Genomic DNA, 27,916 nt, shown 5'->3' with positions numbered 1-27,916 from the left:
ACTGAGAATGCATCCGCCTGCCAGCGCTCAGCCTCCGCTCCGCTCAGTGAGCGGACACCTGAACGCTGCTTGCAGCGTTCAGGTGTCCGCCTGGCCGTGCGGAGGCGAGCGGATCCGTCCAGACTTATAATGGAAGTCAATGGGGACGGATCCGCTTGAAGATGACACCATATGGCTCAATCTTCAAGCGGATCCGTTCCCCCATGACTTTCAATGTAAAGTCTGAACGGATCCGCTTAGGCTACTTTCTGACTTAGAAAATTTTCTAAGTAATAATGCAGACGGATCCGTTCTGAACGGATGCAAACGTCTGCATTATCGGAGCGGATCCGTCTGATGAAACATCAGACGGATCCGCTCCGAACGCTAGTGTGAAAGTAGCCTAAAGTATTCACCCCCTTGACTTTTTTTTTGTGTTTTGTTACATTACAGCCTAGTTCAATGTTCTGTTAATCTGAATTTGTGATGGATCAGAACACAATAGTCTAAGTTGGTGAAGTGAAATGAGAAAAATATATGAATAAAACTATTGTTTAGAAATAGAAAACAAAAAATTGGCATGTGTGTATGTATTCACCCCCTTTGTTAGGAAGCCCATAAAAAGCTCTGGTGCAACCAATTACCTTCAGAAGTCACATAATTAGTGAAATGATGTCCACCTGTGTGCAATCTAAGTGTCACATGATCTTTCAATACATATACACACCTTTTTTGAAAAGCCCCAGAGGCTGCAACACCTAAGCAAGAGGCATCACTAACCAAACACTGCCATGAAGACCAAGGAACTCTCCAAACTAATAAGGGAAAATGTTGTTAAGAAGTACAAGTCAGGGTGGCAGAGTGGCCACAAGAAAGCCATTACTTTCAGCAAAAAACAAAAAGGCATGTGGGAGACTCCCAAAATGTATGGAGGAAGGTGCTCTGGTCTGATGAGACTAAAATTGAACTTTTTGGCCATCAAAGAAAATGCTATGTCTGGTGCAAACACAACACATCACATCACCCAAAGAACACCATCCCCACAGTGAAACATGGTGGTGGCAGCATCATGCTGTGGGGATGTTTTTCAGCAACCGGGACTGGGACACTGGTCAGAGTTGAGGGAAAGATGGATGGTGCTAAATACAGGGATATTCTTGAGCAAAATCTGTACTACTCTGTGCGTGATTTGAGGCTAGGACAGAGGTTCACCTTCCAGCCGGACAGTGCCCCCAAACACACTGCTAAAGCAACACTTGAGTGGTTTAAGAGGAATGTGTTGGAATGGCCTAGTCAAAGCCCAGATCTCAATCCAATGGAAAATCTGTGGTCAGACTTAAAGATTGCTGTTCACAAGCGCAAACCATCTAACTTGAAGGAGCTGGAGCAGTTTTGCAAGGAGGAATGGGCAAAAATCCCAGTGGTAAGATGTGGCAAGCTCTTAGAGACTTATCCAAACCGACTTGGATCTGTGATTGCCGCAAAAGGTGACTTTAGAAAGTATTGACTTTGGGGGGGGAGGGGGGTTAATAGTTATGCACATTGCCTTTTTCTGTTATTTTGTCCTATTTGTTGTTTGCTTCACAATAAAAGAATTAATAAAAAAATCTTTAAAGTTGGGGGCATGTTCTGTAAATTAACCACCTCAGCCCCCAGTGCTTAAACACCCTGAAAGACCAGGCCACTTTTTACACTTCTGACCTACACTACTTTCACCGTTTATTGCTCGGTCATGCAACTTACCACCCAAATGAATTTTACCTCCTTTTCTTCTCACTAATAGAGCTTTCATTTGGTGGTATTTCTTTGCTGCTGACATTTTAACTTTTTTTGTTATTAATCGAAATTTAACGATTTTTTTTGCAAAAAAATGACATTTTTCACTTTCAGTTGTAAAATTTTGCAAAAAAAACGAGATCCATATATAAATTTTGCTCTAAATTTATTGTTCTACATGTCTTTGATAAAAAAAAAATGTTTGGGTAAAAAAAAAAATGGTTTGGGTAAAAGTTATAGCGTTTACAAACTATGGTACAAAAATGTGAATTTCCGCTTTTTGAAGCAGCTCTGACTTTCTGAGCACCTGTCATGTTTCCTGAGGTTCTACAATGCCCAGACAGTACAAACACCCCACAAATGACCCCATTTCTGAAAGTACACACCCTAAGGTATTCGCTGATGGGCATAGTGAGTTCATAGAACTTTTTATTTTTTGTCACAAGTTAGCGGAAAATGATGATTTTTTTTTTTTTTTCTTACAAAGTCTCATATTCCACTAACTTGTGACAAAAAATAAAAAGTTCTATGAACTCACTATGCCCATCAGCGAATACCTTGGGGTCTCTTCTTTCCAAAATGGGGTCACTTGTGGGGTAGTTATACTGCCCTGGCATTCTAGGGGCCCAAATGTGTGGTAAGGAGTTTGAAATCAAATTCTGTAAAAAATGACGTGTGAAATCCGAAAGGTGCTCTTTGGAATATGGGCCCCTTTGCCCACCTAGGCTGCAAAAAAGTGTCACACATCTGGTATCTCCGTACTCAGGAGAAGGTGGGGAATGTGTTTTGGGGTGTCATTTTATATATACCCATGCTGGGTAAGAGAAATATCTTGGCAAAAGACAACTTTTCCGATTTTTTTATACAAAGTTGTCATTTGACCAAGATATTTATCTCGCCCAGCATGGGTATATGTAAAAAGACACCCCAAAACACATTCCTCAACTTCTCCTGAATACAGAGATACCAGATGTGTGACACTTTTTTGCAGCCTAGGTGGGCAAAGGGGCCCATATTCCAAAGAGCACCTTTCGGATTTCACAGGTCATTTTTTACAGAATTTGATTTCAAACTCCTTACCACACATTTGGGCCCCTAGAATGCCAGGGCAGTATAACTACCCCACAAGTGACCCCATTTTGGAAAGAAGAGACCCCAAGGTATTCGCTGATGGGCATAGTGAGTTCATGGAAGTTTTTATTTTTTGTCACAAGTTAGTGGAATATGAGACTTTGTATGGAAAAAAAAAAAAAATCATCATTTTCCACTAACTTGTGACAAAAAATAAAAAATTCCAGGAACTTGCCATGCCCCTCACGGAATACCTTGGGGTGTCTTCTTTCCAAAATGGGGTCACTTGTGGGGTAGTTATACTGCCCTGGCATTTTCCAGGGACCCTAATGTGTGGTAAGTAGGTAAATGACCTGTGAAATCCGAAAGGTGCTCTTTGGAATGTGGGCCCCTTTGCCCACCTAGGCTGCAAAAAAGTGTCACACATCTGGTATCTCCGTACTCAGGAGAAGGTGGGGAATGTGTTTTGGGGTGTCATTTTACATTTACCCATGCTGGGTGAGAGAAATATCTTGGCAAAAGACAACTTTTCCCATTTTTTTATACAAAGTTGGCATTTGACCAAGATATTTATCTCACCCAGCATGGGTATATGTAAAAAGACACCCCAAAACACATTCCTCAACTTCTCCTGAATACAGAGATACCAGATGTGTGACACTTTTTTGCAGCCTAGGTGGGCAAAGGGGCCCAAATTCCTTTTAGGAGGGCATTTTTAGACATTTGGATACCAGACTTCTTCTCACGCTTTGGGGCCCCTAAAATGCCAGGGCAGTATAAATACCCCACATGTGACCCCATTTTGGAAAGAAGACACCCCAAGGTATTCAATGAGGGGCATGGCGAGTTCATTGAAAAAAAAAAATTTTGGCACAAGTTAGCGGAAATTGATTTTTTTGATTTTGTTCTCACAAAGTCTCCCTTTCCGCTAACTTGGGACAAAAATTTCAATCTTTCATGGACTCAATATGCCCCTCAGCGAATACCTTGGGTGTCTTCTTTCCAAAATGGTGTTATTTGTGGGGTGTTTGTACTGCCCTGGCATTTGAGGGTCTCCGCAATCATTACATGTATGCCCAGCATTAGGAGTTTCTGCTATTCTCCTTATATTGAGCATACGGGTAATGAGATTTTTTTTTTCCGTTCAGCCTCTGGGCTGAAAGAAAAAAATGAACGGCACAGATTTCTTCATTCGCATCGATCAATGTGGATGAAAAAATCTCTGCCAAAAAAAGAAAAAGGAGGGGAAAGGCGTCTGCCAGGACATAGGAGCTCTGCCCAACATCCATACCCACTTCAGCTCGTATGCCCTGGCAAACCAGATTTCTCCATTCACATCAATCGATGTGGATGAATAAATCATTGCCGGGATTTTTTTTTTTATATATACAAAGTGTTTGCCAAAGTATATGAACACCGCCACCTCCTCAGCTCATATGCCTCGGCAAACATATCTTTTACTGCAGAGGAGAAATCTCGTCTTGCAGCGCCGCATACACCGACTTGCGTGTAATCTGACAGCAGCGCAATGCTTCTGTCCGAATGCACATCAGTGCTGCAGCTAGTCGATCGGTTGGTCCACCTGAAAGGTAAAAAAAACAAAACAAAAAAGAAAAAACCAGGCCGCAAAGCAATAACTTTATTAACTTTAGAACAGAACATATTAACTTTTTTAACTTTTTTAACTTTTTTACTTACCGGTAATTTTTTTTTTGTTTAGTTTATTTTACCTTTATAGAACAAACCTCTCCTTCCCCATGGGACAATGTGCAAAGCGCAAATCGCCCAAAGATGTGGCGAAGTACGTTATGCACTTTATCCCAGGTGAAAGGAGAGGTTTGCAGCAGCTGAGAGTAAAAGGGCCCTAATAGCCCTGTGTGCCTGTCCTGTGAGATGCAATCCCTATGCTAGGTGTACCTGTGTGTGGTACTTCCGGAAACACTCACCAAAGCATAGGGCAGGGTGGTCAGGACAGTCAGGACAGAAATAGCGGGTGTCACGCCTTATTCCACTCCTGCTACAGACACGACATCTTTTTCGGGGTGACGGTTGGGTTGAGGTACCAGGAACGACACTGGGGAAATGTCGCTCGTGTAGACGGCTAACTACACTGGTGGATGGGGCCACGGAACCTCCTGGGTAATCTCTTCCTGGAATTTGATCTCTTCCTGGAATTTGAGGAAAGATCGTGTTCTCCCAGCCTTACTGTAGAGAACAAAACTATTGTACAGCGCCAATTGAATTAAATATACAGACACCTTCTTATACCAGCGTCTGGTTCTGCGGGAAACTAAATACGGAGACAACATCTGGTCATTGAAGTCCACCCCTCCCATGAGCGCATTATAGTCGTGGACACAGAGGGGCTTTTCAATGACACGGGTTGCTCGCTCAATTTGGATTGTCGTGTCTGCATGAATGGAGGAGAGCATGTAAACGTCACGCTTGTCTCTCCATTTCACCGCGAGCAGTTCTTCGTTACACAAGGCAGCCCTCTCCCCCCTTGCAAGACGGGTGGTTACAAGCCGTTGGGGAAAGCCCACGCGACTAGTTCGCGCGGTGCCACAGGCGCAAATCCGTTCTAGAAACAAATGCCTAAAGAGGGCCACACTTGTGTAGAAATTGTCCACATAAAGATGGTACCCCTTGCCGAATAAGGGTGACACCAAGTCCCAGACTGTCTTCCCACTGCTCCCCAGGTAGTCAGGGCAACCGACCGTCTCCAGGGTCTGATCTTTTCCCTCATAGATCCGAAATTTGTGGGTATAGCCTGTGGTCCTTTCACAGAGCTTATACAATTTGACCCCATACCGGGCACGCTTGCTTGGGATGTACTGTTTGAAGCCAAGGCGCCCGGTAAAATGTATTAGGGACTCGTCTACGCAGATGTTTTGCTCGGGGGTATACAAATCTGCAAATTTCTGGTTGAAATGGTCTATGAGGGGCCGAATTTTGTGGAGCCGGTCAAAAGCTGGGTGGCCTCTGGGACGGGAGGTGGTGTTGTCGCTAAAATGCAGGAAACGGAGGATAGCCTCAAATCGTGCCCTGGACATAGCAGCAGAGAACATGGGCATGTGATGAATCGGGTGCGTTGACCAATATGACCGCAATTCATGCTTTTTTGTCAGGCCCATGTTGAGGAGAAGGCCCAAATAAATTTTAAGCTCGGAAACTTGGACTGGTTTCCACCGGAAAGGCTGGGCATTAAAGCTTCCCGGGTTGGCGGATATAAATTGTGTGGCATACTGGTTGGTCTCTGCCACGACTAAGTCCAAGAGCTCCGCAGTCAAGAACAGCTCAAAAAATCCCAGGGCCGAACCGATTTGAGCCGTCTCAACCCGAACTCCAGACTGGGCGGTGAAAGGGGGAACTACAGGTGCGGCTGAAGTTGGTGACTGCCAATCAGGGTTTGCCAGCACCTCAGGGATTCTAGGGGCCTGTCTGTGCGGTGGCTGCGACGGGGTAACTAGTGCACGTGCCACCGTACCAGCTTCAACTGCCCTTCTGGTGCTCGCCACGTCACCATGTTGTACGGCAGTGCTGGTACTAGGTCCAGGGAGGGCTGCGCTGCTGGTGTATGCCTCACCACGTGATCCGGCAGCGACAGCCCCACTCTGCTGCTCTTGAAGCGGATCCTGCATAACCTGTGGTCTAGCAACACGGGGCCGGGTACGCCTGGTGCTGCCAGGGACCTCCACCTCCTCGTCCGAACTTTGGGTCAGAGAGCCACTGCTTTCCACAGGTTCATATTCTGACCCGCTAGATTCATCAGATGAGGGTTCCCACTCCTCATCCGACTGGGTCAGAATCCTGTAGGCCTCTTCAGAAGAATACCCCCTGTTTGACATTTTGGACTACTAAATTTAGGGGTATTCCCTGAGACTACCCAAGAAAAAAAGCAAGCCTGTCTTACAAAGGGGAGGCTAGCGAAGTACCGGAGGCCGCTGTGGTTGATAAAAAATATCAAAACTGATTTTTTTATCGCCGCAGTGCGTGTAAAATGAATGTGCAGTGATCAAAAAATATATATTTTTTGTCACTGCGGTGGGGCGGGCGTGGGTGAACGCACGTGTGGGTGACCGATCAGGCCTGATCGGGCAAACACTGCGTTTTGGGTGGAGGGCGAACTAAAGTGACACTAATACTATTATAGATCTGACCGTAATCAGTTTTGATCAGTTACAGATACTATAAAAGTACAAATGCTGATTAGCGATACGCTATTCAGCGAATAAAAGTGACTGCGGTGCGGTGGGCTGGGCGCTAACTGACGCTAACTACCTAACCAAGGGGCCTAAACTATCCCTAAAACCTAACAGCCAATACTAGTGAAAAAAAAAAAGTGACAGTTTACACTGATCACTTTTTTTCCTTTCACTGGTGATTGACAGGGGCGATCAAAGGGGTGATCAAAGGGTTAATTGGGGTGCAGGGGGGTGATCAGGGGCTACAGTGAAGTGTTTGGTGTACTTACAGTTCAGTCTGCTTCTCTGCTGGATCCAACCGACGAAAAGGACCAGCAGAGGAGCAGAGAAGCCATATAACAGATCATATTTACTAATATGATCTGTTATATGACTTTGGATTGGATTTTTTAAAAATCGCCAGCCTGCCAGCCAATGATCGTTGCTGGCAGGCTGTTGACGAACTTCTTCTTTGAATTTTGCCGGCCCGCGATGCGCATGCGCGGGCCGGCTTGGAGCGAAATCTCGCGTCTCGCGAGATGACGCGTATATGCGTGATTGTGCGCAGCGCTGCCACCTCCGGAACGCGAATCTGCGTACAGCAGTCCGGAGGTGGTTAAATGATGCAAATCCTCAAACAATCCAATCCATGTTAATTCCAGGTTGTGAGGCACCAAAACAAGAAAAAAGTCAAGGGGGGGGGGGGGGGGGCGGTGAATACTTTTGCAAGGCACTGTATATACAGTCAGGTCCATAAATATTGGAACATCGACACAATTCTAACAAACAAGATGTGCTTTAACTGCAGACTGTCAGCTTTAATTTGAGGGAATTTATATCCAAATCAGGTGAACGGTGTAGGAATTACAACAGTTTGCATATTTGCCTCCCACTTGTTAAGGCAGTGTTTCCCAACCAGTGTGCCTCCAGCTGTTGTAAAACTACAACTCCCAGCATGCCCGGACAGCCTTTGGCTGTGCGGGCATGCTGGGAGTTGTAGTTTTGCAACAGCTGGAGGCACACTGGTTGGGAAACACTGTGTTAAGGGACCAAAAGTAATGGGACAATTGGCTTGTCAGCTGTTCCATGGCCAGGTGTGTGTTATTCCCTCATTATCCCAATTACAATGAGCAGATAAAAGGTCCAGAGTTCATTTCAAGTGTTCTATTTGCATTTGGAATCTGTTGCTGTCAACTCTCAAGATGAGATCCAAAGAGCTGTCACTATCAGTGAAGCAAGCCATCATTAGGCTGAAAAAACAAAACAAACCCATTAGAGAGATAGCAAAAACATTAGGCATGGCCAAAACAACTGTTTGGAACATTCTTAAAAAGAAGGAACGCACCGGTGAGCTCAGCAACACCAAAAGACCCGGAAGACCACGGAAAACAACTGTGGTGGATGACCGAAGAATTCTTTCCCTGGTGAAGAAAAACACCCTTCACAAAAGTTGGCCAGATCAAGAACACTCTCCAGGAGGTAGGTGTATATGTGTCAAAGTCAACAATCAAGAGAATACTTCACCAGAGTGAATACAGAGGGTTCACCACAAGATGTAAACCATTGGTGAGCCTCAAAAACAGGAAGGCCAGATTAGAGTTTGCCAAACGACATCTAAAAAAGCCTTCACAGTTCTGGAACAACATCCTGTTGACAGATGAGACCAAGATCAAGTTGTACCAGAGTGATGGGAAGAGAATAGTATGGAGAAGGAAAAGAACTGCTCATGATCCTAAGCATACCACCTCATCAGTGAAGCATGGTGGTGGTAGTGTCATGGTGTGGGCATGTATGGCTGCCAATGGAACTGTTTCGCTTGTATTTATTGATGATGTGACTGCTGACAAAAGCAGCAGGATAAATTCTGAAGTGTCTTGAGCAATATTATCTGCTCATATTCAGCCAAATGCTTCAGAACTCATTGGACGGCACTTCACAGTGCCGATGGACTCGGACCCAAAGCATACTGCAAAAGCAACCAAAGAGTTTTTTAAGGGAAAGAAGTGGAATGTTATGCAATGGTCAAGTCAATCACCTGACCTGAATCCGATTCAACATGCATTTCACTTGCTGAAGACAAAACTGAAGGGAGAATTCCCTAAGAACAAGCAGGAACTGAAGACAGTTGCAGTAGAGGCCTGGCAGAGCATCACCAGGGATGAAACCCAGCGTCTGGTGATGTCTATGCGTTCCAGACTTCAGGCTGTAATTGAATGCAAAGGATTTGCAACCAAGTATTAAAAAGTGAAAGTTTGATTTATAATTATTATTATGTCCCATTACTTTTGGTCCCTTAACAAGTGGGAGGCACATATGCAAACTGTTGTAATTCCTACACCGTTCACCTGATTTGGATGTAAACACCCTCAAATTAAAGCTGACAGTCTGCAGTTAAAGCACATCTTGTTCGTTTCATTTCAAATCCATTGTGGTGGTGTATTGAGCCAAAAATGTTAGACTTGTGTTGATGTCCCAATATTTATGGACCTGACTGTATATAATCCAATAGGCTGCAGAAAGCAGGTTTTATGGTGACAGTGGGGTTCCTACCATCTGAGCCCCTGCGGAGCTTCCAAAGTTGCACATATAATATGTCAGCCCCTTTATTTTTGGAATGGCATATGATGAATGATGTTCACCTTTATTTAAAGCACAAGGTACTTTACAGCTTATCACAATTTACTAGTTTAGGTACTTATTTTTTCTTTTCTTTTAAAAGATAGTTTGCTCATAACAAGATACTGCAAAATACAGTATGGTCTATATTGCCCCAGATATACACTGCGTGCAGAATTATTAGGCAAATGAGTATTTTGACCACATCATCCTCTTTATGCATGTTGTCTTACTTTAAGCTGTATAGGCTCGAAAGCCTACTACCAATTAAGCATATTAGGTGATATGCATCTCTGTAATGAGAAGGGGTGTGGTCTAATGACATCAACACCCTATATTAGGTGTGCATAATTATTAGGCAACTTCCTTTCCTTTGGCAAAATGGGTCAAAAGAAGGACTTGACAGGCTCAGAAAAGTCAAAAATAGTGAGATATCTTGCAGAGGGATGCAGCACTCTTAAAATTGCAAAGCTTCTGAAGCGTGATCATCGAACAATCAAGCGTTTCATTCAAAATAGTCAACAGGGTCGCAAGAAGCGTGTGGAAAAACCAAGGCGCAAAATAACTGCCCATGAACTGAGAAAAGTCAAGCATGCAGCTGCCAAGATGCCACTTGCCACCAGTTTGGCCATATTTCAGAGCTGCAACATCACTGGAGTGCCCAAAAGCACAAGGTGTGCAATACTCAGAGACATGGCCAAGGTAAGAAAGGCTGAAAGACGACCACCACTGAACAAGACACACAAGCTGAAAAATCAAGACTGGGCCAAGAAATATCTCAAGACTGATTTTTCTAAGGTTTTATGGACTGATGAAATGAGAGTGAGTCTTGATGGGCCAGATGGATGGGCCCGTGGCTGGATTGGTAAAGGGCAGAGAGCTCCAGTCCGACTCAGACGCCAGCAAGGTGGAGGTGGAGTACTGGTTTGGGCTGGTATCATCAAAGATGAGCTTGTGGGGCCTTTTCGGGTTGAGGATGGAGTCAAGCTCAACTCCCAGTCCTACTGCCAGTTTCTGGAAGACACCTTTTTCAAGCAGTGGTACAGGAAGAAGTCTGCATCCTTCAAGAAAAACATGATTTTCATCCAGGACAATGCTCCATCACACGCGTCCAAGTACTCCACAGCGTGGCTGGCAAGAAAGGGTATAAAAGAAGAAAATCTAATGACATGGCCTCCTTGTTCACCTGATCTGAACCCCATTGAGAACCTGTGGTCCATCATCAAATGTGAGATTTACAAGGAGGGAAAACAGTACACAGTGTCTGGGAGGCTGTGGTTGCTGCTGCACGCAATGTTGATGGTGAACAGATCAAAACACTGACAGAATCCATGGATGGCAGGCTTTTGAGTGTCCTTGCAAAGAAAGGTGGCTATATTGGTCACTGATTTGTTTTTGTTTTGTTTTTGAATGTCAGAAATGTATATTTGTGAATGTTGAGATGTTATATTGGTTTCACTGGTAAAAATAAATAATTGAAATGGGTATATTTTTGTTTTTTGTTAAGTTGCCTAATAATTATGCACAGTAATAGTCACCTGCACACACAGATATCCCCCTAAAATAGCTAAAACTAAAAACAAACTAAAAACTACTTCCAAAAATATTCAGCTTTGATATTAATGAGTTTTTTGGGTTCATTGAGAACATGGTTGTTGTTCAATAATAAAATTAATCCTCAAAAATACAACTTGCCTAATAATTCTGCACTCCCTGTAAAGTTATTAGGTGGAGATATGCTTGGTTGGGGAGTGTATAGTGCAGATGGAAGGAGCAAAATGTGAGCACTTGTGACAATTCCAGTGGCTGAAAGATCTTCTATGCTCAGTAATTTGCATTGGGTATGTGCTATTGTCCCAAGTGCAAGACCAAGGGTCAAATAATGGGAACAGAGAATGGCATGTTATAGAGCTTAATCCAAGACTAAGTGTAAGAAATTTACTAGATCTTAGCATAGGCGCTTTTACAATGCCCTTATTAAATGTATTTTAGACTTGCAAGCTCGACTTACAATAAAGCATAATAAAAATGCAATAATGTACAATCATTTAAATAGTCCAAAAATTTAAATAAAGGTATAAAAAGGTAAATAAATGCAATTTTTACAAATTATAGCTATTAAAAATAAAATTTGCTATAAATAATTGAACTTTGTCTTGTTAACATACCTATGATTGGGCTGTCTCCAACCCGTCCAACCATTTTATTTGTTATGCCACCAGTTGATGTAGCACAGGATATGTTGCCCTTTGAATCAATTGCTACAGCACCAACAGTATCATGCATCCTAGGGACAATGGGAAAATATAACACAAAAAATTAAACTTTTTCAATTCATTCAATATGACAATCTTCAAGCCTGAGTAAACCTGAAATAAAAAATAATGGTTTATGTTGATTTTACTTTCCGTCAAATACAGTAATTAATTTTACATAATCACAACCTGTGAAAATATCCTAATAGCTAACATTGCATCTTCTAAAAATTGTCATCAAAGTCAAATAGAGTGAGAATCATCTTCTGCTTTACCAAAAGTAATCCTAAACATTCAGAGGATCTCTGGAATCATTGATAGAGTAGCTTAGAAAACCCTTAGGCCTCTTTCACATGAACGTGTGCGCTCCGTGGCCGTATTGCGGACCGCATTTGAGAATCCGCAATACACGGACTCCGTTCCATGGCCATTCCGCATCACGGATGCGGTCCCATTCACTTGAATGGGTCCGAAAATCTGGAGATGCGGAACGGAAGCATGGAACGGAACCTTCAGGAAGCACTACAGAGTGTTTCCGTGGGGTTTCGTCCCGTACTTTCGTTCCACAAAAAGATAGAACATGTCCTATCTTTTTGAGGAACGGGTTGATCGCGGACCCATTAAGGCCTCCTGCACACGAACATGTGCTTCCCGTTGTCGTATTGCGGACCGCATTTGGCGCTGTTCCGTGACCATTCCGCATCATGGATGCGGACCTATTCACTTTAACGGGTCCGCAAATCCGGAGATGCGGAATAGTGCAGAACGGAAGCACGGCATGGAACCCTACGGGTGCACTACGGGTGCTTCCGTGGGGTTTCGTCCCGTACTTCCGTTCCGCAAAAAGATAGAACATGTCCTATCTTTTTGCGAAACGGCCGGATTGCGGACCCATTAAAGTGAAGAGTGGGTATTATGGTCAATTTTCAACATCTAGCAATTACTTTTTTGGCGGTCATTAGAATATTAACAACCACCCATTTAGACCGCAAAAAAGGTCAGTCATGCCAATACACAGTATAGCTAATGCTGGTGAGAGAACTAGTTGAGTTTGCAAAAGATGAGATATGAGCTCAAATACCTCATTATAAAATGGGAGAATCAAAGGGCACTGCCACCACATATGAGCTAATGTTCCATGTTCCCCACAATTCCACCAACAGTAAGGCTCGTATGCAGGAATTTTGTGAGCTAGCTGGACCGGTGTCAAATACCACCTAAACTGTATCTTACGATTGTTCCATGCGGTTAATGCAATGTGACCAAGATACAACCCAGAAAAAAGCTTTCTGCCAGTTATCTATAGAGTAAATTGTACTTCGTTCTTCCTCCCGTCATAATGCTGATTCAGTTCTAGGTTCTAATGATAGGCTAAAGGAGAGGTACGCAATTTATAGGCCTTTTATGGAATAGAATAATCCAAGGAAGGCGGGAGGAAGGCCTACAGAGCCGAGTATGTGGCCTATTTGAAGAAATTGATAAAACCAGGAATTAGGAAGGAGGAAGGTCTGATGCAGGGTTTCAAAGTCCATCAAACTGCTGTCTGAAAGAAGATTTCTCAGGTCACCCGAGCTAACAGAACCAAGTTAATTCCTTGTATGTGAAATCTAAGAGCCACTAATGGGATTTCTAAGGGTATGGGGGGAAATAATTTATGTGTCTGTAATAAGTTATTTCTGATACATAAGGCATGATTGTAAGAGGGAGGTTACATCTGATATTTGGCAAGGAATTAGCAGTTAATAGTCCCTTAAGAAAACACTTACGTCATAAAAAGATTCTATTTCAAGCCATTTGTGTGGGACGGATGGGGCGAACTCTGGCCATGAGAATTCACATTCTTCTTCTTCTCAAACGTATTTCCTTAAATCAAGTAGGATTTGGGGACATCAGTCCCTAGAAGGATGATTGAGCTTCTGCAGATCTCTGAGCTATCCAAATGCCCTACTATATTTGTTTTCCTTGATGCTGAAAAAGCATTTTACAGGGTGCATTGGAGGTTTTTGTCAGCAGTGCTTTTTAAATTTGGCTTTGAAGGGCCCATTCTGACATTGTGCCATTCTGCCTGCTATTATGAATCTATACACATAAGCCTCTGCATAAGTGTTTTTTATTCTAAATATTTTTAAATAACAATGGCACCTAAAAGTTCTGCCTCACGTGTTCATGGGGATGACTGATGACCCATTCTCATGTTGTATGTGGATGACGTAATTCTGACACTAACTGATCCAGAAAGATGTTTATCGACGGTTGCCCAGACTGAGAAACTCACTACATATCCTATTACCTTAAAGAGATTGTTCAGATTTTTATTTATTTACTTTTTAAAATTTCAACCTTTGTACCTGTGGGAAAAACATACTCACCTGCTCCCCATTGCTCTGTTCCCTACTGGTCCCCATCTGTAAACTTCCAGATGGACAAGGTCCTGTTCTCTGCTTCAGCCAATGACTGTGAACTTGACCCTGTCCATCTAGAGCAGGGATCAGCAACCTTCGGCACTCTAGCTGTGGTGAAATTACAACTCCCAGCATGCATGCTTGCTTGACTGTTCTCAGAACTCCCATAGAAATGAGTGAAGCATGCTGGGACTTTTAGTTTTGCCAGAAGTTGCTGACACCTGATCTAGAGATTTACAGATGTGGACCAGAAGACCAGTCAAGCGAGCCAGGGAACTAGAACACCGTAGCAGGGAGCATGATTTTTTCCACGTGTAAGGCACCACTCACACATCTGCAATTTGCATTCCGAATTTTGCGGAACAGAATTGCAGACCCCTTTATTTCTATGGGGCCGCAGAAGATGCGGACAGCATTCAGTATGCTGTCTGCATCTACAGTCCCATTATGCGGATCTGGAAAAAAAATAGAGCATGTCCTACTTTTGGCCGCAAATTGCGATCCGTGGCCCCATTGTAGTCAGATGGTCCCCAAAAATGCGGATGACATGCGGAAAGGTGCAAAATGTCATCCACATGTCATCCGCAATTGTGGATCCGCAGGAAAAAAAAAAAAATAGACCTGCCCCCTGTGACCTTCAGAACCAGGGAAAGTATTGGAAGAAGTGCATATAGAGGTGATTATGGCATCATTTGACGTGGAGAAACTCATAGTGCTCATCCATGAGTGCCCAGCCCTATGGGACACCAGAGCTGAGGTGTACCATGATCACATTAGAAAAGACCGGTCGTGAGAAGAAGTTGGGATGGAATTACTTGCCACTGCATGGACCTCAGCATGAGTGCAAAAGAAAGAAAAAATTAGTGTGTGTATTTTAAATTGCTTCACACATCCATGGAGCACGGTCCGTGTAAACCCGGTCTGCCATGCTCCTGAGTGCAGGAGCGCACGGCATCATTGGTTGCAGGCGGGGTTTACACAGACTGTGCTCCACAGATGTACGTGGCACCTTATGTTCCAGGAGTGGGCCATATGTCCTGGAACAGCATAAATAGTGTACTTTTGAGTGATACAGTACTTATGCTCATTTGCACATATTCTATGCTTCTTCATGACTGATGCCAACTCACTTTTGTGTAAAGATTGTCAATTATATATATTGTGTGCAAGAGGCCTAGTCAGAAAATGTCTGCCATAACTTATTGCATAGCAAGCGATGAACATGTAAAAAAAAAATATTTTTTAACTTTAATAACCATATTTTTGACTCTATATTTCTAAATTTATTAGATATGAATTAATAATAGGCATCTTTCACAAAATTGATTATTAGGGCTCATGGAAATGGCAGTTGAGTGGTCATTCTGTGCATTGGGGAGTGCCACAGCCGTGCAACAACCATGTGCATGAGCCCTAATACTAGAGGCCTGAACCCAGACATAACCATATTTTCATCCAGGCAGGCCTTGCGATATGGGCATCGGAGCATTTCATGCTCCAATGCTCTCCCTTGCCCTGCGCTTGATCGTGCATGAAAAGGGCTCTTTTTGTAAAATCAACACACTACCGGGCAGATGCTTCCGTCAAGCAGTGTGTTTGGTGAAGTCACCTGCTATGATGGGCCGGCTTTAGCACTGTCCTAGCCTTTTAACAGGCTAGGTCAGCGCAGAAGCCCGCACATTAGTGCTGGTGATGTCCCCAAATGCTCATATCGCTGGGTCATCCAGATCGTGTCTAGGGAAGGGCCGCATCAGGTGGGGTAACAATGCGAATCCTTCGTCTGCCACGATCACAAATGGAGCCGGCGGACCTGCAGATCCGGGTAGTCTTCTGGGCTCTGGCAGGGCAAGCTGGTTTGTCTGAAGCTGTTTGCCCATTCTGGAAGCACTAAAGATGCGGGCATTTGAAGTACTCCCATAGGCCCCGATATCAACAATTACAAACCTGTAATTACTGTCAGCCAAGGCCATCAGCACTACAGAAAAATAATGCTTGTAATTGAAGTACCGGGACCCTGAGTGTGCGGCTTCTTTACACGGATGTGTTTTCCGTCCAGTGCCCCATTGCAGTTAGGAAACTGCGCAGATTGTTAAAATCCCTCGGCGATACAAAGCCAATCTTCCGCCTTGGGGGTGGGCTTTACCGCTTCTCTGAGTCGCTGCCAGATGACTTTGCAGGTATGACAGACAATCCCAGAGATCGTTGAGATCCCAAGCAGAAACTCGAAGTGCAGCGATGCAAATGAGTTTCCGGTTGCAAGGAATCTAAAAAAGAAAAAAATATGTTTTAATATTCATTTACATAAGTTAATATTCAAAATATATTATTAACCCCTTAGTGACCACTAATATGCCACTAAACAAAGGGTGTTTTCGCTAAACAGCAGGCTTTAATCAAACATTACATGTACCCAAAATGGTGCATTAAAATCTATAACTTGTCCTGCAAAAAATAAGACCTCATACAAGTACATTGATGAAAAAACAAAAAAGTTCTAGCTCTTGGAATGCGATTTAAAAAAAATGTACATGGTCACTAAGGGCTTAATTAAAAATATAAAATTTACTTACCTCAAGGTGACTATCAACCTTTGCTCTGCTGCGATGCTGCACCTCATACTGGTGTCCAAGAAAGTCAGGTCAGGATGAAGACAGACCAGCAGGTGATCAAAAGCTTCCATGGACATCCGGCAATAGCTCTTGAATTTGTCGCAGCTCGTTATACAATGTATGAAATTGTCCTTTGTGAAGGCGCTGAGCAACAATAGGATGGACCCACTGTCGTCTCCACTTCCTCCCCGGTTCTTCATCCAGCATCTCTGACTGCTGTCTGAATCGCTGAGAAAGAATCCAGTGAAATAGTACGTTATCCAGGTCTTCTGCCATGATGATCGCTGAGATAAAGGAAGAAAACTATGCCAGCCAAGCAAAGGTTTCTCACACAGCTCTGAACGACACCAAAAGCACAATAAAATGGCGCCTGTTCTATCACAAGTCCTCTGTTTTAAAAAAAAAAATTTTTGGTACCCTATCAACATCTCTTCCTCCTTTTTTTTTTTTTTTTGCGGAAACACGGAACGGATGCACTTTTGTAAAAAAAAAAGGTAGGTTTTTGCGGAAACACGGATCCGCAGAAAAATGGAATGTAAGGCCTCATGTACACGACCGTTGTTTTGGTTCATATCCGAGCCTCGGATGCGGAACCTTTCACTTCAATAGGGCTGCAAAAGATGCGGACAGCACTCCATGTGCTGTCCGCATCCGTTGCTCCGTTCCGTGGCCCCGGACAAGAATAGGCATTTCTACAATGGGCCTCCCGTTCTGTTCCGCAAATTGCGAAAGGCACACTGGCGGCCTCTGTTTTTTGCGCACCGCAAAAAACTGAACAGTCGTGTGCATGAGGCCTAAATCTGGAAAGAAAAAATACTGATATGTGAATGTACCCTAAAGCAGGCTGAGGTTGAAATTTTAAAGCATATAAAAACTGGACATCCACAACATAAAGAGAGTCTAATTATCGCTTTCTAACTGTATTTTCATTATCTGGATCCTCACTTACTAGTACTTTTCATTTGTGTTTATTTTTGTAAATTTTCATCTTCAATGTCACTTTTATGCCTTTAGATATGAACCTCATTACATCTCAATATGTCTGAGACTCTTGCCAACACAGTACCATTTAACTTGATTGTAATCTGTGGACCATGGTGAACAAAGCAGTCATTGGGCTAATCCAACAAACTTTGAAAGTAATTGAAATATTTTGCAAGAAAGTTTCCCACTTTGTCAAAAAAGACCATCACGTTTTGCAGTTAAATAATCTCCAATGTGCCAACAGTAATTGAGTTCTAAATGTTCTGTGATCAGCGGAAGACGTTTCTTATAGTAGAAACATTACTCACACAAGTGTCATCAGTAATGAAGTTTAGACATAAGATGAATGGTACCAAATTAGCACGTTGCCACACAGGAGAGATACCAGACTATTTTTATTGTTACCCAGTAGGAAATCACCTTATTTTATGCTATCAGTAGAAGAGCTGTTCACATCTTTTCTGGCTAGCTCCTATCCTGGTAAATTCAAGGTGACAATGAAAGCATACTTCTGTAAAACTCTTTTGGCAGGCTTCCCAGCGCACCTGCTGGTCTACGTTAATCCCATCCCATATGTCTGCAATATGAATGGCATTGCTATGTTCTATTAGAAAGAAAATGTGCTGTTTTTCTCTCCACTTATCTAAGTAAAATAAGTTAACAGTAGCACACTTTTGCAAATTCATATCCAAACATTTGATGTATTTTACAAATGTACATATATATTCAGGGGAGTACATTGATATCACAGAGGCCCATAGCAAAGCTAAGAATTTTTTCAGCTTGCTGAAGCACTTTTTTAAAAGTGTGTTATGGGCCTGCATTTGCATGGGTAGGTTTGTAGAGTGACCTGCCATTCCCTTACACTCCAGTACATTTTCACCTTATCTGAAGTAATTCCAGATGGAGAGGTTGGGCTTATTGTGGGTAGAAATACTGGGCTGAAATTCTCATACAGAGTCAGTGCCTGCATTGCATAACCTGTTGTGGCTGTGCAAAGCCGAATCCCACTTGGTTGGATTTGGAGTACCTAGGTGAGGTAACATGATGTATAGTTAGCGCCCAGATCAATCACGGAGGTGATTTATTTTATGTTGCGTACATGAGTAAAAGTGACTAATGAACTTGAATGTCACTATCTTGTGTTTGATGGAAACTAAAAGTTGTTTGGACTTTTAACCTACAATCAGAATTCTGTGAGTCTGTCATTGCAGATCCCACCACAAGCACACGGACCTATATATATCTTAAGGTTTCGGTATTGATATTTTTCGGATGCCAGGTTTGTCTCAGACAAATCCACTAAAACAGCATGTAGTGCCATTTTAATGCATATGTTGGCCGGAATAAAAAACACTAGGGAGGTAGAAAAAGGGTTCTCACATGACCCTGAGAGCAAGTTTGTGTGTGTGTGGAGGGTTGGGGGGACGACTTGCCCTGATTAGCTCTCAGGCTGGTTAGAATTAGAAATGAGAAGAATAATTGTGTATGTAGAATATGGACAACCAGGAAAGCTGTCAACCAGGGAGCGAGGAGCCGAGTTGTACCCCCTAGCACAACTGCAGCTACTGCAATACCTCATAAGCAGCTACCTGCAAAGACTTTAAATTTTTTTCCTATTTTCATAGAAATCCTTATTTTTGGGGGTAGGGGTTGGAATAGGCAAAAACTGCACAACATGTAATCTACCATCAATCTAGCATAGCATATAGGATACTAGTGAGAATGCTGTGTCAGGTGATCTCAAATATTTAATTCAACTTTTAAATATTTTTTTTTTGGGAAGGGGGGGGGGGTTGGTTTAAAAAAATAACACCAGTGATTGAGAACATAATATACGCACATTTCTTTTTGAAGGTAGGGTTATTTAATTTAATTAAACCAGCATATAGGTGATCAGTAGACCAATAGACAGGGTGGGGCAACAATTTACTTGTGTGTGTTAATGTAAAAATAAGCATCACACCTCAATCATCCGTTTCTGTTTATTCTGTTTTATTTTTTCAGGGAATTTGGTTCTTTGATTCACAACGAATCTGAATTTTCTCAAGCTTCGTGGTAATGAATCAGGTTTTCCTAAAATGGCGGCTGCACATGTTAGAAAGCGAAACTAAGTGTAGAGGAAACAAGCCCGGGAATGCAATATCACCCAAAATGCTGTGCAGCCAGCCAATCCGCAGGTAGCCATCCCCTGTGATGTCACAGCCTTATAAACCCCTCATGCTGCGCGGTCTCCACCATACTCCTGTGAGCTGAGCCTAGGAAGAGACGTGGCAATCGCTCATGCGCTAGGGAAAGTGTTGCTGAAAATGATTCATAGAAGACTAGTGATGAGTGAACTATTGAAAGATTAAATTCAGCTGCTTCGCTGAAATTACTTTGTAAAAAAGCATATTTTTTTGTAAGTAGTGGGTGCAATGACAGGAAGCGGAGATTGCACCCCCGTCATTGTACCCCTCAGATTCCGCGTTCATAGCGGGCCAGTGTCGTGACGCTATGTGTGCAAGATCTTCAATCAAGATGGCAGTGGCTGGCTCTTCGCGCTCAAACGGTTGAGGTAGGTATGATTTTTTTTTTTTTTTTTTACCACCATTAAGGGAAAATCAATTCGCTACCACAAAGCACAAGGGAATTCGTATTAAATTCCACTTCATGGAGTTCGGTTCACTCAACCCTATAGAAGACAATTGGATAGAGAGATTCCAGAGAGAGTGCAGGGAGAATTATTCTGCATCGGTTTTATTTATTTATTAATACATTTACTTATTCCTACATCAGCCGTAAATGTAATTCAGTATCAATAAGATGGAAGCCTTTATTATTCCAGTGTGCCAAGCAATATCATTCAGTCTGCACCCCTTATGGGCCTAGGTCTTAATGATGACCATCCTCATGGAAAAGGAGAAAAAGCAGATGGCAGAAGAAGGGCTCCCACCTGTAGGGCAGGAAAGCGCTGAGGTTGGAGAAGTGGATATGCCAGAACTGATTAATATTCAGTGTTTACTGTCAAATAACCTGCAGGAGATTGCAGGCCAGAACAGCAATAATATGCATATTGTGCCCCCACCTAACCAGCCAAACCCCATACCAGCAACAACCTCTGTTTATCCCCTTAGATACAGAGGTTATTTCATTTTTGCATTTTAATTTTTCTTCCCCATTTTCCTGGAGCCAAAACTTTTTTATTTTTCTGTTCACGTATCCATATAATGACTCTTTTTTTTTTGCAGGACAATTTGTACTTTTTAATGCCACCATTTAATATGGTATACAATGTAGTGGGAAGTGGGAATTTTTTTTTTCAGGTTTTGTCCCTACGGCATTGCCTTTGTGGAAAGAATGTCCTGTGCCCTTATGTCTCTGAGTCAGTATGATTACAACAATACCACAAATGTATAGGTTTTTTATGTCTAAATACTGTAAAAATAGATTAAAACTTTGAAAACATTTACAATAGTTCCTTTCTGCTGGTGTAAATGGCTTGTAGAGACTAGAGAGTAAGGGGATGGGCCATTCAGTTTGGCCGAGCCCCAAAACCTCACAGGCCTGCCTTCATTGGTGGCATGCCACTGTACATATTGAAGAAACAAGTTTGCATTATATCATTGCATTTTCCAGGATTAAAATATTAATCTGCAATCCTTAAGAAAGGCTGTCAATATACAATCAGTGGCAGAGTGACCACTAGGAACCCCACTGACCTGAAGAATTTAGGGTGGCAGTGCATGTTTTCCATGAATGGAACTGAGCTGTAGTACCAGGCACTAAACCTTGTAGCACATGATTGTTGACTGAAAAACTGTATACAGTATATTACATTTTAGTATGTTACTTATGGTTTAGAGTCAGTTTTAGACAGTAATTCTATTCTCAATTTTATGAGTACCTCGGTCTAATAAACTGTTTGCCAAACAGATGAGCATATTTTCATGTTTTTAGCTATGCAATCACTGCCTTGGGCAAAGTTCACAAGCAATTGGATTCATGCCGTTTTCCCCCTGGTTCTATAAACTCCACTGGTTGTCAATTGTTAAAGATTTTGTGAACTACTGAAGTAACTAAAAATAAAACATATGCCTCTAATAACAATCTCTAGGCATCAAAATCAGAGATGTTTTAACACATTGTTGGCCCGAGAGCGGAGGTATACGTTGGTAGATATTACTATGCTTCAATACAACAGAATGCACCCCCTAAATAAATACCAATTTAGGCTCAACCCCAAAATAAACACAGACATAACCCCTTCCTGACATGTGAAATACATGTACATACATAGGTCACAGGGAAGTGTGGAGCGTAGACGCAGGACTGAGTGGATGTCAAAAACATTCTTAAAGGAGTTGGCCAGCTTCCTATATTGATGACCTATCCTCAGGATTCATCATCGATATTACATTGGTGGAGGTTAGACTTACAGCAAATCAGTTGTTTGAAAAGAAGGCAGCGCTCGTGTGAGTGGTGAATTTCCTTTGCCTGCAGCGAGCAGGTGTAATTACAGCTCAGCCGCCCCATTCACTTCAATGGGATGGAGAAGGTGCACTCTGCCTGCTTCTTTCCATTGAAGTGAATGGGATGGAGCAATTGGAATTACACCTGCTCTCCGCTGGTATGTCACAGGCGAGTAGGCAAACAAAGAAGAGAATGCAATGCTCACATGAGCCTTCTCTTCAAACTGATCGGCAGGGATGCTGGGAGTTGGACCCCCGCAGATCTGATATTGATGACCTGTCCTGAGGATAGGTCATCAATATAGGAAAATGGTCAACCCCTTTAAAGAGAGTTAAAAAATATGAAAAGGTCAAGAAAGGCTCCATTTCCCATTTAGTGCTTAAAAATTAATAAACAAAAGTTCACTCTATTAAGATATCATGTTATTCATCCTGCATGGTCAATGCTATAAAAAAAATACACATTCACAAAATTGCTATTTTTTGGCCACCTGGCTACATAACAAATTATTAAAAAGCCATATGTACCCACAATAAACAAGATCATTTGACAGAAAACAAAAAAAATGTTAAGGCTGTTAGAATAAAGCAAGACAAATTATTTTTAAGTCTTTTTGTAAGAAGTAGTAAGACATAAACACTGTATAAATTGATATAAACCCTTCAAAAAATATGTACCTCTAAATAGACCCCATATATTCTCCTTTGTGGAGCTTTACTGCTCCCTCTATTATTTGGGGTTGGTTTTGCACAATAAAAACAGATTTAAAAAAGTTATTTTGGGAATGCCGCAATCAGAAAACAATAACTTTATTTTTTTCCTGTGGGCATAACCAATATGATAGCGGGAGCCTGTCTGTGTATTATAGATGAGATCTGTCGCAATCATATGGGGACACTGAACAGCTCCCATGAGATCGTGATGAAGGATAGAAGTTATGTCATGATGCGTGACCTAGCACCCAATCAATCAGTTTGACAAATTGGGTAGCATGTTAAGGGCTCATGCACACAAACATTTTTTTTTCCATTCTGTTTTTTTTACAGGTCCGTATGCAAAAAAGAGCGTAGAAGGATAGGCATTGTTACAATAGATCCGCAAAAAATAAAAATGGATGCAATCAGTACATAGAAAAGTAATGGCCCTAAAGGAAGGATCAAAGCAGGTCCCCAACACAGAACAGAAGGGTTTGTGCCTAAACCCCTTTCAGTGATCCTTGGGCCATTTTTTCCACTTGTTTCTGACCAAGTTTTCACCCCAGCAGAAGAGGAGAGCATCCCAACTGGATCCCCTCTTGTCCTGGGCCCCATAGCAGTCGCATGGTCTGCCACTATGGTTGTTACTCCCCTGGATGCAATACAGATGTCATTCGTATTTTTTGCGGATCGAAAAGAATACATCCGGTCGTGTGCATGAGCCCTTACATGTGAAAAAGCTAGCTAGATTAGAGATTAAGGGTACAATAATTTGGCAACAGGAAAGACATACATGAAAGGAGCCAATCATAAAACAAGACAGTAGCCATTATCAGGCAGGGATGAAGCATAACTTTGAAAATCTGAAGGGAACTGTCCAGCTTGTAAGCTCAGTGAGATAATCTGCTGTCCAGAATAGAACAGTTTTGTGAGTCATAGTATTCATTTTTATTCATGCATTTATTTCTACTCAAGGCAATCATTTTATTTGACCCAGACATAAAGCAGCTAACTCTGAAAAGACAAAGCAATTGCCAAATGGGAGAAAGACACTCATTGAGATGGTCCTCCAAATAATATCTGCGTCCTCTCTATAACAAATATGCTGAGTGACCTAATTTTCCACTATGCCTCATTTCCAGTAATACCCATGGAAGTGGGCTATACGCTCAGAGCAGGGCCAATTTAGTGAAAAAAAAAGGTAATAGCCATAATAGTCACTAAAGAAATGTCGGTGTGTTTTGAAGAGCGCTGCAGAGAGATGTCTAGAAGCTAATGTGCTGCAAGTAGTAAAAGAGAACAGCAGTTTGCAATAAAGTATTGTATATGGCAAAAGTACACAAAATGGTTCACTGCGGAAAATGGTAAGCTGTATTGTGATTTGATGCCATTCTCCTAGTCTTCTACAAATATCCTGATTTTTATGCGTCCTTTACAGAGCCTGTACATCAGAGTGGCATCTCATTTTATGTCCACATACAAAAATGACATTTTGTTTTGTACAGCAAAATTGTGGCGGACATGCAGTTACTGTTATAAATCCATTCTCTGCTGTATCAGAAGAGGCCTTATTATATTCTTTCCAGACATGTCCAGTTCAGTTATAGACTCATTCTTATCAATGTAAAATATAATTAAAATAGTTGTATTGAAAAGTGGTTTCATGATGATAGATCATTTAGACGTCATAACAATTATACAACCATTGGGACTCCCATTCATCCTTTTCGAATGAGGATAGTGCAGACAGTACTATTAAATCTTAACAGCAATAGTACAGGAAATCTTGTAGATTTAGAAATGACAAAAGGATATATAATTTTTTTTAAGTACACACATCCATTATCTTTAGCTTGGACTTACTTTTCGGTATTAAAAAGACTTGTAACGCTTTGCTTATATTTCTGGAATTTTTCCCATTCCTTCACAGCATTTTCTGTTACCAGTTCCTCTGTTGGGACTTTTTCAATTCTCATCTTTTCAGCAAATTTATTTGCTCCAATTCCAGTTAGCATAAGATGTGGAGTCTACAAAACATGATTAAAGCAAGACCTATGTGAAGTATCAATATACTACTAACATAAAAAATATTATGACAAAAAGGCCTGTTGTCATTCAATAAAACTAAGGCTATTTTCACACTTTTGGTAGACTTTTTCGGGCAGGCTGTTCCGGCAGGGGAACAGGCTGCCGGATCTGTGCTACCGCAAGTACACCGTGCCGCCAGAGGTCCACTCCGACCCTATTCGCTATAATGGGGGCGGGCCGGAGGTCCGACCGCCTCTCAACATGACCTCCGGCACCCCCTTAATAAAGTGAATGGGTCCGGTAGCACGGATCCAGGCAAAAAAAAAAGTCTACCGCAAATGTGAAAGTAGCCTAGAGAACCCTATTCCCTTATATTAACATCATTAAAAACAAAAGATATGCATTAGCCGAACAGATACATTTTATATTCCATGGATGAATTAAACATGTTCATCTGGAGTCATTCAACATAATAAAAAAAAATATCTCGGCTGCATCAAAGAGAAATTATACCTTATATGCTGGGTCATCATGACAAGTCTAATCTGCAAAGCTTGTGGATATGCGTGTGACAGGTATCTAGAATATTAGGGATTCAGGAATAATGTAACTGACATGTTGCAAACTGTGTATTTTTGATTCTATATTTAAAATATAGGGAGACATTTACTAATCCATTCATGCCATTTTTGTGGCATAATCCACATTTATCTGTGGGGCATGTAAAAAAACAAAACTGAATTCTAAGAAAGAAAGTAGAAAAGTTAAAGAGTCACTGTACTGTCACACAACTTCATTTCATTTAATAGAGAATGGTGTAACTATAATAACTTCATTTAAAAAATATGCCTGCATCCACCTGAAAAAATCTGTAAAGTCATGGCCACTAGTGTTATTACTTCCACTTAATTTGCAGTCAACTGCTTGTTGTCAGGCAAAGTTCATCCTTAGTAACAGAAGGCTGAGAGGAAGTGGGGACACTAATATCCTGAACCTGATGACAGAACTACTTCTACACTGCTTCTGAATTCACAGGAAGTGTGATTTCCCCCTCCTGAAGGCAAACATAGTGGGGTGTAAGGGAAAGAATGTGCCAGCACAGTACAGTGTTGGCATATTTCAGAGAAGGGTTACATCCACAGCTTCTGAGTGAAATGCATCTAGCTGTGCAACTGAAATAGGGAGTAATATGGCTGAAAAAGGCATTAGGGAAGCCCTATCGTTGTACAAAGAAGCACAGCCATTTTGCACACCTTTTTTCATTAAGTCAGATATTAGAATTCTGAGATAAAAAGTTATTATTGTGACTTAACTAACAATTCAAATTTTTCTCAAAATTCTGACTGTACTAGGTAGAAACAGAGAAATTTTTATCTCAGAATTATTTTTTGTATTTATTTTAGACAGCTTTTTTTTTACTGAATTCTATAATTCTATTTTTAATTATTAAGTATAAAATATATTATAAATATTGACTTACAATCATTATCACTGATTGTAAGTGATATTCACAAAAGTCACGTCAGTTACTGTTTTTAGTAAAAAATGTTCACTCCTTAATGAATGCACAATTATTGGGGGTACTGAAGAGAGAAACTTCCTCAGATGAAAAAATAATACCTGCTGGTAGGAACTGCAAAGTAAGTGGATATTGAACAAAAAAGACTCAAGGTGTGTATCTCACTTCAACTCACACAACAAAGAAAAAAGTATCCACTACTTTAGAAATATAAAAAATGTTCTGTTACGTTTGCCACCCACAGTTATGTCACAAACGAGGAATACCACCTTCACAAAAAAAAACAGAACTGTTGGATTAGGGGCATTTTACAAATCGCACACATCAACCAATTCTCAGATGTTTTAAGCAAGGCTGGAAAAGTCCACCTCAGCATGAAAATTATTGGAAATGTTCTCCAGAATTCCAAAGTTCATACACCACGTGAGATGTAAAAGAATTGAAAACTTTGCAGACTTTTTCTGGAAGGGGTAAGAGAATAACATTGCATTCGATATTATTAATTAAATATGGAAGCTTTGTCAGCAATACCGTATTTAGCAAAATCAATAAGAACCAGCCATAGAGGATGATCGTAGGTGGACTTGAAGTTTTTTGCAATGTTGCTAGTGGGATAACTCATAGGAAGGAGATATTTTTCTCATATTTTACTAAAAAGAAAGATCATGAGATATCTATTGGGCATCTGTCGGCCAGTACTTATGAAACTGGCTGACCTGTTGTAGGTGCCCTTGGCAGCTGAAGGCATCTGTGTTGGTCCCATGTTCATATGTTGAGAAAAATGATGTTTTAATTTATGCAAACTACCCTCTAGGAGCAACAGGGGCATTGCCGTTACAGCTAGAGGCTCTGCTCTCTCTGCAATTGCCGTGCCCTCTGCACTTTGAGTAACAGGGTCAGGCCTAATCATGTTTTTACTGCCTGGTCCTGTCAGAGTGATCCTGGTCCAGGCGATTTATCACGGTAATTGATAAGTGGGGAGGGCCTCGTTTGAGAATAAAATGCTTCTAGTGTATTAAACCTTTAAATTTCAAACATGTGTAGCAGAAGCTTTTGTACAATAGCTTGACTATAACACTGTGGATAGACATTTTTTTTTTCAGATCAGGCAATTGCTATTGATTTGCGCTTCTACACAGTGCTATGAATAACTTTTCTGGGTTTACTGTCTGCATGTGGTAGTCTGGTATTTGAAGAAAGGACAGCACTTTGGTCACTGAAATCTCTGAACTATTAAAAATATTAAAAAAAAGGTCAGTGCACTAAGAAGTGAAAAAGAAATAATATTTAAGAAAGCTACATTTTGCCTTTTTGATGAAGTGGCCAATAGATTATTTATTAGCAGT

At 41.6% G+C, this 27,916-nt stretch overlaps 1 protein-coding gene across 3 annotated transcripts in view; it reads right to left on the bottom strand.

Annotated features, from left to right (window-relative positions):
- LOC120998102 (isoaspartyl peptidase/L-asparaginase-like) overlaps nucleotides 1–27,916 on the bottom strand; it is a 64,741-nt gene that overhangs the window by 21,145 nt on the left and 15,680 nt on the right. For all 3 annotated transcript variants that reach the window (XM_040428617.1, XM_040428616.1, XM_040428618.1), the window contains 2 exons: nucleotides 24,887–25,050; nucleotides 11,795–11,913 (listed from right to left, as the gene is read on the bottom strand). In XM_040428617.1, coding sequence (XP_040284551.1) covers nucleotides 11,795–11,913; nucleotides 24,887–25,050 — 283 coding nt within the window. The remainder of the gene's footprint in view (nucleotides 1–11,794; nucleotides 11,914–24,886; nucleotides 25,051–27,916) is intronic.

The sequence above is a fragment of the Bufo bufo genome, chromosome 4 (genome assembly GCF_905171765.1).
Source record: "Bufo bufo chromosome 4, aBufBuf1.1, whole genome shotgun sequence".
NCBI lineage: Eukaryota > Metazoa > Chordata > Amphibia > Anura > Bufonidae > Bufo > Bufo bufo.
This window is presented reverse-complemented; position numbering and strand designations above follow the sequence as displayed.